General features: G+C 37.9%; 1 protein-coding gene across 2 annotated transcripts in view; it reads right to left on the minus strand.

Moving 5' to 3' along the window:
- Positions 1-18,712, minus strand: part of TMEM50A (transmembrane protein 50A) — a 455,243-nt gene that overhangs the window by 346,547 nt on the left and 89,984 nt on the right. For both annotated transcript variants that reach the window (XM_044060091.1, XM_044060090.1), the window contains exon 3: positions 7,729-7,841. In XM_044060091.1, the coding sequence (XP_043916026.1) occupies positions 7,729-7,841 (113 nt within the window). The remainder of the gene's footprint in view (positions 1-7,728; positions 7,842-18,712) is intronic.

Below are 18,712 nucleotides of genomic sequence, written 5' to 3' on the forward strand. Positions count from 1 at the left end.
GTGCCATAAAAGTAATGAATATGAAAGAGAACGCTATGATGTAATGTGCTGCAAAACAAAAAGGATACAAGGCACAAGGACTCACATTAAAAGACACAAAGTAGGCTTAGCTATAAGCATAAAAGAGTTGCCATGGTTTTAATCAATCTAGCAGACTTTGTTACAAAAGAACATTGTTATAAAATATGTAAAAATGTATAGAATAACATGCATGTAGTTAACTAAACAACTTTGTAGTGACAGCTGAAATAAAAAGACTTAACACAGTGATGCCTGAAAACGAGTGGCAGGCAATGAGACATGAATGCAAGTTAGAATGCTGGAAATGCATGCCAACTAGATTTCCGTGTGCTTCCATACTCTTCCTGATCACAGTTCTACTCCCTGGCCACATATTACCTTAACAACCTTGATTAGTGGTGCATTTATATTTCCTGGACATATTGTGTGCTACACTGATACAGGTAAAGACTGTACATGGTAAAGGTACATGGTTAAAGCTTCGAGGCTGGAAAATGCCCAACACAGCTGCAATTCTGTATAGTTAATCTATTCTGGCCAGTGTACAGCACCTTTAGGCCACATTCAAGTACAAGTCAAAATTTAAGTCTTCTTTTAAAGCAACTGAAATTCTAAGAGTTAATTATCCTAACAGTTTTGAGCAACTGGCTTATGAAAAATTAGGAATGGTTTCAAAAGGAATTCGCAATGTAAAATCAAAGACTGCATGTACTCAAAAGAAAAACACAACCACAGAGACATCAGATATTCTGTACAGCCACAGCAATTAGAGGCTGCATGAAAATGATTTACATATTTAAAAAGCTTGCTAGATCATATACAGATAAATCCTGAGACACTTGATGGTGACACGTTTAAAAAAAATTATGCACAGCATTCTAAAGTAAATTGGAACAGGAACTGAAGAGAATGCAAAATGTGTCATAATTAAAAATTCAGAGCCAACAGAACATATGAATAGTATAACTTATGTTTTAAAGGAGAACCACACCCAAAAACTGAAAAAAATATGTTTTTTTAGCAAATCTTGATCTGCATTGCTAATGTCTCTGTATCAAAGTAAATAGCTATATTCTAATTTGTTATACCCCAAAATAATCTGAAGGAAGCTACCATGGCTAGCATTATTGTCTTTTACAGTCAATGGCTTCACCTTCATTGTGTCATGTTCAGGGTTGCCAGATTTCCAACTGGCCAGGTAGGGACAAAGTAAAGACTTAAAAAAAAAAAAAAAAGTCTTCCACGTCTTTAATGCAGAACATCAGAGTTCCGCATTAAACAGAAGTAGCTCTGTGTTTAGTTTTTATTTGATTGGCCCGGGCCAATCAAAAATAAACACAGAGCTACTTCTGTTTAATGCGAAAACAAGGTAACCCCAAGCTACCATATAGGTGGCAATCCACTAAGCACAGAAGAGGTTATCAGGGACCTGGGGACCCAGGTTGACAGTGGCCTTTCTTTTGACACTCACGTTGCTAAAGTGGTTAGAAAGACCTTCTACATTGCCCACTTGATCATGAAGGGATTCACATCCAGATCTAGTGAGGTCATTGTTCCCCTGTACTCTTCACTTATCAGACCAATGATTGAGTACAATGCCCCATTCGGGATGTATCTCACCCGACATCTGCAGCAATTGGAGAGACCCCAAAAGTTCCTCACCAAAAGGATAAAGGGACTCCAAAATCTGTCATATGCTGCCAGATTGAAGAAACTCCAGCTCTATTCAGTCGCATACCGTCTGCTCAGAGGTGACATGTGCCTGACATACAAGGCCATGTCCAACCCGGAATTAATGGACATGCTCCATCTCAAAAAATCCAAATCCACCAAAACCACTAGAGCAAGCGACTTAAACCTTAGCACGAATATAAACAGGACGTGCTGGAGGGATAGATTTATCACTCAGAGACTCCCTATGCTGTGGAATAAAATCCCGGTCCATGTGAGGCAGAGCACCTCGCTGACTCTTTTCAAGAGAAATCTAGACCTGTGGATGGGAGATCGTAGGTTTACCCCGGGAATCATCTCTGTGTCACTGCTGGACAGAGGCACAACAAACTAATGGGCACAGTATTTTTTCATATAAGGGGTGGCGTAAGCCACAAAAATTTGGGCTAGGCTTATAAATGCCTTAGGGCAGATAGCCTAGTATAAACCTATGAACCTATGAACATTACAGTTCCGCGTTACACAGAAGTAGCTCTGTTTTGCAATTTTTTGATTGGCCCGTACACCAGTATACGGGCCAATCAAAAATCGCTAAACACAGAGCTACTTCTATTTAATGCGGAACTGTGATGTTCCGCATTAAACAGAAGTAGCTCTGTTTTGCTATGTTTTGATTGGCCCATATACCGCTATACGGGCCAATCAAAAAAAAAAAAAGAAAAGCGGAGGCTGCCCGGTATTTAAACCGGCAGGGTGGGACTTGGGATCAGGCTGCTGATCTCGGGACAGTCCCGCCCAAATAGGGATGTCTGGCAACCCTGGTCATGTTAGAGGGACAGAAATAAATCCTTAAGATGAGGATAATTTACTGTAGCCTTCTCTCTCTATATTAGTTTACAACACTGCTGTGACGGCTTACTTTTCACTGTCAGTATCAATCCACATTCTTAATTTACTTTGCTTCCTTTGGGTTTTCATTAGTGGCCATCTCTGTTGCAGCACTTTAAGGAATGTTTGAATGACAAGCTTGAAAATGTAGCAGAGTTAATTGTTCTTTTCAAAGTACCAATTGTAGTTCAGTGTTCAAATGGGAGAAACCTGACCCCTGTGATTAACCCTTGGCTGAGACGGTTTGTGCTGCATTCATAGTTTTAAATATTGTAGCTAGAATTAAAGTCTTTGATGTTAAATTTCATTCCCCAACTCCAGAAGAAACATGCACTTTTGCAGAAATTACAGTGTAGAAAAAAATGCAAAATCATACACTGACAGAAAGTGAGAAGTTAGATTAACATATTTGCTTTCTTTCTTTGTAGCTACTAAGGGAAAGATATTTTCATAGGAAAACTAAGCTTGAAAGCCTTGACTTTGTTCAGACTCCAGGCTACACTATTTATCCTAGGTGTGATGCTGGGAATCTGCAACTGATAAGGCACATTTAAATTGTCATTATTTTCTTAATGGCTCTATTGTTGGTGTAAGCAACCTAACTTAATTATTGCGCCACTCTTAATAGCTGTTGTGATAACAGAAGAGACAGATTCTGAAATAAAAAACATACATTAAAGTATGTTTGCCTTTCTGTATGTGAAGTGTTTAATCTTGGATTACAGGGAAGGAAAAACATTTTTTTGAAAAAAATAAAATTGACTTTTGGGTGGAGTTCTCCTTTAAAGAAAAATATCTGTATTATTTTTTACACAAGAAATGATCAAGAATTCTAATTTATTTTTTTCTCAGTACTGGATGCAAGCCAGAGTTTATGACAGATAATGTTAAGTTAACAATGCTCAAAACTGTCCATTTAAAGGAGAACTCCACCCAAATGTCAATTTTTTTTTCTGAAAAGAGATTTTCCTTCCCAATAAACCAAAGTCTAGGAGTGCCTCACAAAAGGGTCTATATTAGAAGACCGAATATTCAGGTGATCGAACACCTAAACATCAATCTTCTAATATCGAAAGCAAAAAACGGCAAACGGCCGATTTCACGCAGGGAAAGATTTCCCTTGGCCGTTCGCCGAAGTTTCCTATTTCCCTACTGTTGAGCGATCTGAGTTGGTAAATTTAGTTAGGGGGTGGGGTGAAGCCCCTCACTTAATTTAGATGTAAAATAATGTTTTTTGTGTTGTGGCCGAAGGACGTGTTTCCCTGGGACGTTCGACATTGTGTGGTTCGATATTAAGCAGATCAATGTTTAGGTGTTCGATCACCTAAGCGTTCTTTCTTCTAATATAGGCCCTCATAAAAGCACAATTTAAGATTTATCCCATTAGTTGTGTTAGAGAGTGTTTCTTTTTGTAAAATCTCACATTTTTCCCCAACTATGTCTCATAATTTGCTACATCATGAAGGCTAGAAATAGCACAATAACTAGGTTAGGCCACTGATTCTAACTACAGAGGTATTAGAGAAAGAATGGTTCTTAAACAAGTATTTAAATGTGTTTTATCAGTCACAGACTACCAGCAACGCACCATAGAAAATTATTCTAGCTGCTGCTGCAGTTCTTTGTCTGAACAAAACAGAAGCAATGATTCAAGCTTAGCTATCATATGTAAATGAATAAGAAAACTCCATCCATATATCAGGTTTTCTTCTTAGCACAAAATTAGTAGTCTTTCCTTTAAATCAAACCATAATAATGCCACAAAGAAAAATATTTTCATTTTATTCTCATTTTCTGTACTTGATTTACAGAAAATGCAGTGCAGAAAAATGCAAAGTGTATGTTATCTTCTTGAAGTGAAAATAAGAACAAACACTAAGCAGGTAAATCCACGACCGTACTGAAATAGCAGCAAGTAAACACACATACTTAAGCAAAAACAATAAAACGGTCACAAAATGTACGGCTGTAAGAACATAACATTTATTGGATTAAAAGAAGGTAAGTGCTTTCACCACCTTCCCGGTGACTTCATCAGACCATATAAAACACATCAAGTCAGTACACTTAATATACTCAGTTACCACTTCCCAATCATGTTAATTAATTTCACCTTCCATTAGTACATTTCAAATCCTTGTCTCTTAATGTAGTGCACGTCTTGTTCTTCGTATCTAAACTACTAAAGCTAACTTAAAAGAATATTGCATTACAACCTCATAAAGCAAATAGTCATTGATCATCAGCATCCTAATTACATCAATCTTTCACAAACTGTTCAATAAATCATTTCCCCATTTAGTTTGCTGAGCAGACAATCCACTTTGTATTGTGTATTCGCATCCCACATCATTAGCAGGCACATTCAAACACTTCCATCGAGCGTATAAAATAATAAAAGCCTCAACATTACCACAGAAAAAAACTCCTATTGCACATAAAATCTCCCTTCATTACGTACCAATATGTGTACACATCCATTTACTGCTATTTCTCCAACTCAGCTTTTCAAAAGCAGTGTTATTCCATACAATTTCTCGTTCAATGCTCACTTGTACGCATGCACAAACGTCATGCGTGAAGATTTACTTAAATGACAACTCTATCAAGAGTGTTCTAAAGCAAAATGATGCACAATTATTAGAAATACATTTCCAACAAAAGCATGCATGAACAAAAATAGAAATACAAACAAAAATGAGACAATATCTTGAGTCCTTCTCTTTACCATTAACTTAACTAACCATATTATTAGCCGAGAGACATTCAAGACATTCTCATAGCATCTAATTCATGTGTTTGACACTTCATATCCTTACTTACATAATATTATACACATATACATATATTAAACACCGTACAGGTACTATGCGGACTAGCTGTATAATAATATTACTATGCAAGTGTAAGGAGTATAGAGCTATGCTACCTGCAAAGCAAACCATAATACTAAGGAAGAAAGTTAGCATTCCCAATTCATGATTGTCTAAGGAGTTGAGTGGGTGCAGGATTAGTTCCAGTTCCAAGAAGCCATGTAACTCAAGTGTGTGAATTATTAATCCAAGCTCCCTGAAACAAACTGACAGATACAAGTGCAAATGTTATTAGAAGACTGTATTCCCTAGGCAGGAGAAACTTGATATTCTCATATCTGAGAATGGTCCATAAGGAATTCTTAAAATGTATACAGAAATGAGAATTCAATAAACTGTCCAAATCCACATTATCCCCAAACCATTGGAGAAGTGGAAAAAGCTCTCCAAGCAGTGAAGACTCTAATGAGAAAGAACTGCAGCAATAGACACGATGATTGTTACCTTGTAACTTTGGTATATGCGATAACTCCATGCAGGAACTCGGACACACACACCAGCTTAACTGTTAGAAAGACAGGAACAATGCTAGGCAAGCAATCACAGAGTTGCATAGCTATATACACCTTTACATACACAAATACTGCTGATCCAGTAATTCCAGGGAAAGACTCCCTGACTAAAGTGAAACATGCTAAAATGATACAGAGAGAGAGTCATGCACATATGCGCCCATATCTCTCATGACTGTATCTGCCTGAAGAGCAGTACCATTTTAAAAAACATATGAAAAGGGAGAAGCTTTTTTCACTGAACATTATCATGCTGCACTTTTCTACATTTAGCTTGAGAATGCTTTCAGTAACACCAGATGTGTTTATTCCAGCCCTTGTTTGAGCAGTTTAAGACTGCTGGAAGAGTAAATAACAGTGCCCAGCTTGCAGGCATTCACAAACTTGGTCAATCACACTTCTGGGACACTAGCTTGGATATCTGCAATATAAATGTCAAACAGGAGAGGACCTAGCTGTGATCCCTATGGTATGTCATGGACTACAATTTTACATTCAAAGAGGGAACCAGCGACTTTCATAACTTAAGATCTACTACACAGCCAGTTTGCAATCCATTGGCCAACAGACAGGTTTACATAAAGTTTTCCCAATGTTTCAGTAACATCAGCATGGAGAACTGTGTCAAAAGCCTTGTCCAGGTAAAATACGCAGAGTGACTATTGTTCACACCACCTCTAACCTTCTCTAACACACACACACTAACACACACACACACACACACACTAACTAACACACACACACACACTAACACACACACACTAACACACACACACACACACACACACACACACACACACACACACACACTAACACACACACTAACACACACACTAACACACACACTAACACACACACTAACACACACACTAACACACCAAATTACAGTACTTTTGTGTGCGTGCTCACTTGTAATGTATGTGTGCAAATATATATACACACACACAAATAAATATATATATATATATATATATATATATATATATATATATATATATATATGTGTGTGTGTGTGTGTGTGTGTGTGCAAATGTGTGCATACCAGTTCAGAGCTCACGCAACAGAGTGGTGAAAAGAAGAAAACATCCTTAACCCCACTTTTTGCCAAAACTGCATAAAAACAATGCTTACAAAGCAAAGAAACAGGAAACAATGAAACAGTTTGATGATTCCTGTTTCCACAAAATAAACTTTTCAACCATTCTCACTGGACCTTTCTTGTGTGCGTGTACGTACATGCAGTTTTAAAAAGGAAGGTGTAAATCAAGGGCATGTACTTTTAAATATTAATGAGGCAGCTACAGTGGATTACCACATCAAGTGTCGCAGAGTTTAATTCATTTGACAATAAAATGTATGGATTTTAAACATCAGATGTTTCTATTATTTAATAAATCTCCTGACATGACATAAGTCTTATAAGTGAAATGCAGGCTGAAGGAAATTATAACTTTGGGATTTGTTTCAGAAAAGGTTTTAACATGCAGCAGAGGTGATATCACAATCAACTTGTCCAAATCAGTACCCAACAGTGTGGAAGACTATACACATCAAGTGAAAAAAGGATAAATGGGCAACCACAGTACAAAGAACTGGCAACTGAGGAAGTCCTTCCAGATTACTCTTCTCCAGTCATTTTCTTACTTGTTTTACCTGACCAAAGTAGTCTCATAAGCCTATCTGGCCTACAACTGTATTCACATTTATAATGCACCACCCACTTGGCTAAAGAAAAATACAAACAAATACATTTGAAAACTTACATTAGGAACGCAACAGTGGCTACAACTCCGCAGGCATGGTAGGAGTGGTTGAACTGATCCTGTCCAGGATACTTGACCGCAGCATCAATTATTATCCACCAACCTGTGAAGAACTAAAATCAAAGAATAATACGGTTATTAGTGAAATAACTACAAAATCAAGAGAGACAATGAAGTGCCAACCAACAACTAATTCTAGAACATTCCTAAGTGAATCCTCTACAGTGCCTCACGTGTACTGCTCTACAGTATTTACTTAAGAGACTACAGCCAAGACCCCTTCATCGCAAAGTACTCAGCAAAAAAAAGAAGTTTTTGGTTTGATGAATTTTAATACAAATATAAAACATTTTAATTACTGGAAAACAATAACACCAAGTTCCAGACTCTGGTACTACTATGATAAAAAAGAAATCCACTGCCACTTAGTATGGGATATAACAAATGATCTTTTACAGATTTGATACCCCATTTGTATAACTAAAATCTACCATTTACTTCTACAAAACAAAGGAAGGATGTTGCGGCTAGAAATTCAGGTTTCTTATTGCCTGAAATATTTGTAAGTATATAATGGAGCAAGACTGCTCAGACATTTTATATCATTTGTGCCTAACAGCCTTCAGCCAAGTTTGTTCAGAGCAGTACTCCTTATAACTCACTAAAGCAACTACTTACCTACTACCCATCATAATTTTATGGTGCTCCCATCCTAACTTCCAGGCATCATCATAATATGAACAATGCTGTAATAAAACAATTACATTTGCAGGAAATTCTCCATTTCAGAATCCACCACTGTATAGCACCAAAAAGCCTAAATTAGTTAAAACTATCCCATAAATTAACATATGCACAGCTTCTTACCACCTATATTATCCATCATCTATGTGCTTGTCCTCCACTAAATACCATTCTACACAACTATGCTCTCAATTGGTCATCACAATCCAATGACCAAAAACTCCTCTGTCCACAAACCTAACAAATGTGCTGGGCTTGGTCTGTACTCGTACCATGCTGCTAAGGCATGGAACTCTTTACCTCGGTCTGTGAGGTCAATACCCCCCCCCCTCCAGTTCTTTAAAACCATTCTGAATGACTTCCTAGCCAAAAATCGGGCTCTTTTCTTGCTCAATCCAAGGATAAACTGTCTGTAAACATGAGCAAGTACCTATTCATACCTTACATGACATGAGCAAGTACCTATTCATACCTTACATGCCCTTCTTTCATCTGTTTCTCTTCCAAACTCTTTCTAAATATGCCAAAACCCTGTTTCTTATCAGACTTCATACTGCAATTCCTTTTTGTACTGTACTAACTTACCTTGACTTTCTCTATAAACTGGCAACAAACTAATATTAAATCACTATCAACCAACATTTATCCATTCTAAATCAATGTTTTCACATTAAATAGTTGTATTAAATAAGGCATAAACTGTAGATATTTTTTGAAGAATGTAAAACTGTTCTGAAAATGTTTCTGTAATATTTTTGACCTTGGAACCCCAGGCCTCTGCTGAAAATGGGCACCTACCCAGTCAGACTTTCCCAGTAGTCAAATGTCAAAAATACATAAAATAACTTGTGTTGTCTCCATGCATCTCCTAGTGAGGCTTTGATGTTCCTCTGGGTGGTGACAAAGTGGGATTCTTTACACCAAGAACATCCTCCATTTTATCACAATGCCACAGGAATACAGCCAGGCTGTGTGTGTGTGTGTGTGTGTGTGTGTGTGTGTGTGTGTGTGTGTGTGTGTGTGTCGGAGGGGGGGGTCTTTAGACAGAAGGCACTGATACTACTTTCTGGTCTATGATGACCATACTTTCTGGTCCATGATGACCATTTTTTTTATGTCCATGATGCATGTCCTCACATGAATTATGTACTCAGGGACATTTACTCATTTCAAAGGTTATGACAGCTATACCATTTACCTTTTGAAGGGATTAGTCTACTTACCAGACTCAGGGTGCTACCATATGATACATGCTAACCTTCTTCCACCACAGCCCAAATTCTCACCCTCCCACACTCAAGCTGGTCCTCCAAACTACATGACACATTTACATTTATGTACAGCAACCTGCAGTTTGACAAATGTGCAGGAGAACTGGTCTATTTTTTTTTTGTTTGTTTTGTTTTTTTATTTAACTGCAGTTATAGTACCCTAGATCTGTTCCCTGTTACTACAACAGTACTATCCCACAGAGAAACAGCATAAAGGCATCAGACACAGACTTCAAAATCTGTTAGTTCTTTAATCCACATTAATCAAACATGTGCAAGCTCTGTTTATGGAACGCGGTTCTGTTGTATACCACTTATGACACACACACAGACACACCGAAAGAAAACTATATAGTTAGAATCAATTACTTGTAAACCGACACAGGAAGGTGTCCAAACAAAACAAATAAACAAAATAAAGAACACCAACGGACCAAGGCAAACCCCAATAAGTTCTCAAAAACCTTTTGTAGTGTAACAGTCAATTTGCGAGCTGGTATATAGGCAAGTTCAAAGGCAAAAGCAAATGCAGATAAACCAAGATAAACGCTTTATTTGTAAATCCGTTTTAGTCACCAACTTCATCAGAATAAACACAGAACATCCAGTTCCATTACTTTATATACTGATCACAATTAGTGCTGATAAGATAATCACACCAATCAAACAATTTAAAACCAACAATAAAAAATCATTTAAAAACAGTTTTTTTTTATTGTTGGTTTTAAATTGTTTGATTGGTGTGATTATCTTATCAGCACTAATTGTGATCAGTATATAAAGTAATGGAACTGGATGTTCTGTGTTTATTCTGATGAAGTTGGTGACGAAAACGGATTTACAAATAAAGTGTTTATCTTGGTTTATCTGCATTTGCTTTTGCCTTTGAACTTGCCTATATACCAGCTCGCAAATTGACTGTTACACTACAAAAGGTTTTTGAGAACTTATTGGGGTTTGCCTTGGTCCGTTGGTGTTCTTTATTTTGTTTATTAGAATCAATTACTTACAAGGACAGCTAGCTGCCTAAGCACATTTTCCTCCACACTAATGATCCACACACTGAATGTTCTCTCCTTGTATGCTATTTCTGTGTTATTCACCCACTTTAGGTATTCAGTGTATACCATGCTCCGTCTGCAAGAAATCTCACCTTGATTTACAAATTTGTCTAACAGGCTCCTATGTCAGACTTCTGCCCCATAAAATGCAGAAAGAAAAGGGCATTTATGATAGTGCTTCATTACCTTGCTTCTGGAAACCATAAAAGAACTAATGCAAGAGTTTTTGCAAATGCTGACTCACTCAAATCTTCTCAGTGACCGATAACTCACATGCACTTGGATACAGTTAATCAAGAAGTTCAAACATTAGAGATAGGAAATTTGACAAGTACGGCTGAAAGTGGGAGAGGATTTACTAGCATGATGGAAAAGGAATACAGTGCCATTCCATGGGGGTACAAAGGATTTCCAAGCATGACGGAAAAGCAATACAGTGCCATTTCATGGGGGTACAAAGTGTGGTGTACAAAGGAGTTTGTTTTTAAACAAGAATCACCTTTATTAAATTATCACTTATGACACAGGCAATCAAACACACATTATAAATGAAAACAAACCATACTGACATAATCCTAGTTGCAAGCATTTTTACATCACAAGCCATACTAAATTTTATTTGCAAACATTATATATCACGTATAATCTACCCAATCATCATCAGTCCAACATAACATAGCTCATTTAAATTCTACCTTCTTTTAAACCTCATTCCTCCCTTGTATGTACTGTTCCCACGGTTCCCATTTTTTCTACATAATTTGTGCCTACCCTTTTCTTGTTGTTTGTCTTTCGGCTTTTCCCGGTTAGGGGTCGCCACAGTGGAACTCCGGTCCGCTGATTGGCAGTTGGTTTTTATGGTGTCAAGTTGCCAGCCGGACGCCCAACCTTCAACAAAGGCACGCCCATTCAATGCAGGTCTTTCAAATGTCCACTCGATCCCAGTTCCAGTTGTTTTACCTCTTACTATATTCACTACTTCTAGTATAGTTGGTTTAGACTTTGATTTCCATTTTCTAGTAATTGCTTTTTTGGCAGCCACCATAATCACTCAGCAAGGCCTTACTATGTCCAGGCAATTCCAATTCTGTATCATAGCTCAGAAAAATCATTTCTCTAGTTACATCAATTTGCTCACCCAGAATCTCTGATAGAGTAGTCTGCAGGGAATCATCTGCCAACTCACTGCACTCCCAGGAAATATGTTCCCAATTACTTATTTCTTCCCCATCACACCTCCAACATTTGCTGTCGACCTGAGGGAAAATTGTCTGGAGAGTACTTGGGGTATAAAAATATCTGTGTAAACATTTTCAATCAAAAATCCTAAATCTTCTAGATTTTGCTGCATATTTGGGAGCCAGACATATATCCCCCATTGTTTCTTTGTGAATTACTTATCCAATCTCTCTTCCCAATCCTTTCTAACCTTCTCCGATTGATTCTTATAGCTATCATGCAATATTGTACATGCTCTGCTAATTAATCCTTTAACAGCAGCTTCTGTCCTAGATTCTACTAAAACTCTACCAGTACTGGTCTTTCGTTTTGGGGCCCCCGTTTATTTCTTTGCCTATACTCTGATATCAATCCTTGATAGGGAAGGCAATCTCTAACTTGCAGTCCAAATAAATTATTGGCATCTTTGCATTCTATTACCTTTCCTTCTCTAGTTATTTGCTCCCAATACCTTGGTTCTTTTGCCAGTTTTCTCCAAAAAATTCCAACCCCCTATTGTCTGTATCCCTAACTGCAGTCATCCCTTACGGCAGAATGCCCTTTCTCCATTCCCATGCCGATTTAGTTTTCAGAATACCTTCTGCTTCTTTATGAATATAATTATTCTGCATGATTGTTATTCTCCTTAAAAGCCTGCATCCAAAATCCCAGTATCTCCTTGTTTCTTGAGCTTCCCCACTGCTTCATCATCATCCCTTTCCACTTTCAGTTATAGGTTTCTGTTTGTGCTATGTATAGGAACCTGAACTTAGTAGCTATGAAGCCCCTTCAAATCTGGCAATCACAATCTACCTTGTTCTGTTGGAAGAATCAGCTGACCTCACTTGACTCTTGCCTTCTTCCCCTCCCATATAAAAATCCTTCAGCTCTTTATTAATCACTATCCACAACTTCTTATCTGGTTGATAAAAAACATGCCTGACCTGTGTACAAGACTAAAAGGGACTAAAAACATTTTAATTGCTTGAATCTTACTATCCATATAACAGAGCTTCCAATTTTTTGCATTTTCTTTTTAGTCTTTTCCCATATATCCTTGGCTAACACACCAGAATAATTTTTAATCCATATTCCTAAATATATAATTTTATCACTTCCCCATAAATATGGATACTGCTGAACCAATTAGTGTGTGGGTACATAATATACCGCTACTGGGTGTATAAAGAAGTCTTAGCGAAAACACAAAACAGTAGGAGTACGGCAACCAACATCTGGTCATTTTAGAGGAGAACAAACTGGTAGAGACGCAACAAGTTTGAACAATGACTTGTACTTAGCATTAACCAAATGGTATTTGTTCATGCAGATAAACCCAAATGCAGAGGGATAACAGTCAAATAGTTTTTTGTTGGTGTTTTACGAGTAAAAGTGGACTGCACTAGATCAAATACTGATTATATCAATTGTAGACATGTCTAGGTTACAGTGCAGCTTACACATTTTCTAAATGGGGAGGCTTTTTCTGACTTTCTAAAATGGAGATACTTTTCTGTGGTTTTGGGGGAGGCTCAATATGACAATTTGAGAACCTATGACTGACTGATATAGGGACATTACTTTTGTGTAGAAAATCTAGGTATAATAAAAAAATGGCTTTCAGTTTCTAAAGCACAATGGTTCTTTAACCTGTTAACACTTTCTAGCATTCATTTAATGAGGGGTAACATTCCTGGTGATTGCCAGGCTGCACTGCAACTGCCTTGAAGCTCAAAAGTGAAAACAAATGCAAACTTATAAATAAACTTTTCAGATGATCAAGAACTTTTCCCTTACTTTTTCTAGTTGAAATAATTTTCTCACATTTAAGCTACTTAAGCACAGTGTGTTCTGCCATTCAATAGCTGTAGGCTTGAATGAGACAAGGCAGCACACACTACTACCGTGCTACAGGTATGAAGCGGCAAACAGTGCAGTATACGCTGTACCTGTGAATGAGAAACACAGCTACTAGAAGTCAGCAGAAAATCTAGCGGCAAAATATTTTTAGACCAAGTACAACATACAGAATCAAATCTGCAACTATAGAGAGAGTAAATCAATCAATAGGAGAGAAAGAAACAGCATTTAGAAGCTTACTGTCTTTGGGATTCATCTATATATGTCAAACCATGTCACCTAATGGAGGTTGCAGTGGAGAAACTGTCTTTTACCAAAGGTTAAGCCACCTTGGCATTACTTACAATATGAAGGGAAATCACAGATTTAGACATATGCAGCTTTATTTCCCCACCAAGAGAGATGCACATTTAGTGAATTAATCTACTTCAGAGAGGATTTAAATGAAGTAACTTTTAGAAAAAATTCTGGGAGCTAATACAACATGGTTAATGAAACATACAAATATAAAAATCAACCAGATTTCAGACATAACACTTCCAATGACAAGTCTGCTAAATGGTTAGTCCAGTTTTATCAAGCAACAAAGTTCAGTTACTGCATCTGTGGATTTGACAAACCCAAAGTCCAGTCTTCTCAGAGACAGGCAGTCTCTTGATATGTTCCGACTGCCTGCCTATGATATTTGTTGCAAAAGTAATGCTATCTTACTTAATAAAGCAGAATAAAAACCGAACATTAAGCAATCCCTCTCATTTTTCTTGCCGGTTGTAACAGAAGCCGAAAAAAGGAAATGTCACCCATTTCTCTTCTCCTTTTACTGTATACACGTAATGCTGTCCGTTTTGGTAACTGTAATGCTGTCCGTTTTGGTAACGGACTCAATTCTTATCAGACCACTCTTCTTATATTTATTTCACCACAGCTTGACAAATACACCCCAGATACCTTATCAATAATACAACTTTTGTTTTGAAATGATTTATTTTAACTATGCACTTGTGTATTTTGTTGGCCTGTACTGATGTTGAATCATACTATGACAGACTCATTACAGAGGTAATTATAAATATCAAACCCTTTTTTACTCCCCCCCCGCCCCCGGGGGCCACTGATCTAAATACATATTTCATCCTACCCTGCACTTTTCTACCTTGAATCTTAGCAGTCACATACCCTCCACTCATGCAAGCCCTACAGGTCTCACCTAAAAGCCTGGCTCCTCTACATCATTTCCAATACACCGGTCTTGGTAACATTAGAAAGCACTTGAATTTTGTTTTTCCAACCCCAGTAGAAGAACTGGTCCCAGTGCTGAACTCTGTGGCATTCTACTGGTTACAAGCTTTTTACAAAATAGCCCCTTTCCCAAATGCCACTATTTAGTACAGCACAGTGACTGAAACTGCAGACTCATTTAAGGACCTGGGTATATGGGTAGATTCAGCTACAAGTTTTTCTAATCATGTCAACCAATTGGTTAATGATAGTTACAGAACTATAGGTTGTATAAATAGGACTTATAAAAGTCTGAGAAATCAAAAATAATGAAGTCATTGTAAGTTACATTAGACCCAAACCTGAGTATGGAATAACAATATGGAAACCCTATAAGAAAACAAGCATGAGTAAACTGGAAGAGTACAGCGGAAACATACCAAGGATATCCATGGATATGAAAATTTAAGTTACTATGAAAAAGACTAAAATATCTGAACTTGTAGTGTCTCAGATATCCAAGAGGAGATCTTATTCACCTATATAGGGCATTTAGAGACAGCTACCTCTTGGAATGTTTGGGGTTATCAAAAAGTACTAGAGAATCAGGCAACCTATGTAGAAGATTCTATAGGAATGAAAAGTGTACTAATTGGTTCTTTGACAGAGCAGTTGATGCTTGGAACAGGCTACCAAATTACATTAAAGCAAGTACTAGTTTAGATATTTTTTAAGAACAGCCTGGACAGTTATTATAGGAACAAGTGTTTTGGTATATTGGCAAGCTAGAAGGGCATTAATGCCCATGCTTGAAATATTTATATGCATGTATGTAATGCTAGCTTTTGCTTCCAGTTGCTCAAGTTTCCTACTTACCTGTTTTACTGCATTGCCCCAACCCCTTTAAATTTCCCCACCAACATCCTGTGAGATACAGTGTCAAAGATCCTAATTAAGGACAGAGGGCATCACATTCACAGGTCTCCCCGGCAACCTTAGTAGCGACTCAGAGAAATAAAGAGCAACTGTTGGCACCTTATCTTCTGTACTAAAACTCTGGTGGCAGACATACACATGAGAATCAGTACCCAGGACCTCCATCAAACTGCCACAAATGTGATTTCACAACTTGTTCACTTGGTATGGTCCTGTGCTTCTATTTATAATCTGCATATATAAATTCCTCTTCTCACTGATCACCCAAGTTAAGGCTTTCACTAGGTCAGCTGTCCAGCTGTTTTTTATTCACATAATCTTTTTTAGAAAATGAGTTGGTTGGCCGCCTAATTAGTTTTCCACCCAGTATAAAGAATTGTTAAAAAATCATTTGGCACGTACTGTGCATTTCTGAACACCACTTTCTAAAACATAAGACAAGTGAAAACTAAACTGTATGATTGGTAATCCAGAAGACACATACATTAATCCCCAAATGTACTAACTATATTTCACATGACTACCCATTTCATAATGAAATGTATATATATTCCTGACAGGTACTCATTTCTTGCTACAGGAGATGGAACTCAAATGCAGTACTCCTTCAGCACAGGCTACAGAAAAACCACCAAGAGCTACATACATTAATGCTCCTACCTACTTTGTTCAACAGGGTTGATGTTCAGCTTGAGCATACTGCACAACTCAAGAATGAGAATAATGCTGGGGATAACAATCCACCACAGGATGCACATACGTGAGCACACATTTTGAACATGGGGGCAACTCGGAGGATCACCAATTCATCTACAGCACGTGCTGAGGATATGGAAGGAAAATGCAGCACCTGTTGCGGTCCATGCAGACAGACGCTGACCATGTAAACTCCACAAATTATATTCCAGCTGTAAACTACAAGCTATGATGCAGCAGTACTAACCACTTCACCACCTGTGCTATCATGTGTATTATTGACACAGCTGCAAGAAATGATTAGACTTCCACAGTAGGCATTATGATTGATACTGCCAGACACGGACTCTACTCTTCCCATAATGTACTGCTCTGCAAACTTATCTGGCTCTTGACTAAGCAAAATAGAATAGGAAAAACAAATGCATAAGGCAGGGAGATGGGCAACAGAATCCCAGAGCTCCCCAACCAAATCTAGGAATTATAGTAAGCACCGGCTTTGTGTTTACTGTAGAGCTCTGTCAGTAGGAATTTACAAGACAGGGGTTCAGCAGAGGATGCCCTAGGAAAACATGGCAGCATTCCCATAACAGGCCATGTCAAACTTACAGATCTACAGTGGATGTAAAAATTGTACATACCCCTATTAAATTAAATGCCAGTTTTTTTGTGATATAAAAAATGAGACCACAATAAATCATTTCAAAACTTATCCCACCTTTAATGTGACCCATAACTGTATAATTCAATTGAAAAACAAATCTGTTGGGAGACAAAATATAAAAAATAAAAAATGTACAATAAACTGGCTGAAGTGTGCACACCCTTAAACTAATACTGGCACCTTTTGCTTTAATTACAGCATTCAGTCTTCTTGGGTACACACCTGCCATCAATTAAAAAGACTCTGATTAACCCCCAAACAAAGTTCTGCTGTCCTAGTAGGATTTTCCTGACATACTCAACTGCCTGCTACAGCAGAAGCCATGATTCGAAGAGAGCTTACAAAGCATCAAAGGGATCTCATTGTTGAAGGATATCAGTCAGGAGAAAGGTACAAAAAAATTTCCACAGCACTGGATATACTATGGAACACAGTGAAGACAGTCATCAAAAGTGGAGAATATAGGACAACATTGACAACGCAAAGAACTGGACTTCCCTCTGAGGCTGCCAAGACACCTACAGCAACACTGCGGGAGCTGCAGGAATTTCTGGCAAGTACTGGTTGTGTACTACATGTGACAACAATCTCCTGTACTCTCCAAATGTCCGACCTATGCATAGGATTGCAAGACGGAAGCCTTTTCTTACACAGAAAGACATCCAGGACTGGCGAAAATTTGCAAAACAATACATCAAGTCTACCAAAAGCATGTAGGAAAATGTGTTACGGTCTGAGAAGACGAAGGTTGAATTTTTTGGCCACAATTCCAAAAGGTACGTCTGGCGCAAAAACATCACTTTGCATCACCAAAAGAACACAATCCCCACAATGAAGCATGGTGGTGGCAGTGTCATGCTTTGGGGTTGCTTTTCTGCTGGAACTGGGGCTCTAGTCAAGGTGGAGGGAATTATGAACAGTTCCAAATACCAGTCACTTTTGGCCCAAAACCTTCAGGTGTCTGCTATAAAGCTGGAGATGGAGAGGAATTTCACCTTTCAACACGACAATGACCCCAAGAAAACATCCAAATCAAAAAAAAGAATGGCTTCACCAGAAGAAAATTAAAGTTCTGAATGGCCCAGCCAGAGCCCAGACCTAAATCCAATACAAAAATCTGTGGGGTGACCTGAAGAGGGTTGTGCACAAGAGATGTCCTCACAATCTGAGAGATTTGGAGTGGTTCTGCATAGAAGATTGGGCAAATATTGCCAAGTCAAGATGTGCCATGCTGCTAACAGTCCTACTCAAGAAGGCTGAATGTTGTAATTAAAGCAAAAGGTGCTTCAGCAAAGTATTAGTTTAACAGTGTGCAC

Source organism: Protopterus annectens, chromosome 1.part2, assembly GCF_019279795.1.
Source record: "Protopterus annectens isolate FY-2018-M chromosome 1.part2, PAN1.0, whole genome shotgun sequence".
Taxonomy (NCBI): Eukaryota; Metazoa; Chordata; order Ceratodontiformes; family Protopteridae; genus Protopterus; species Protopterus annectens.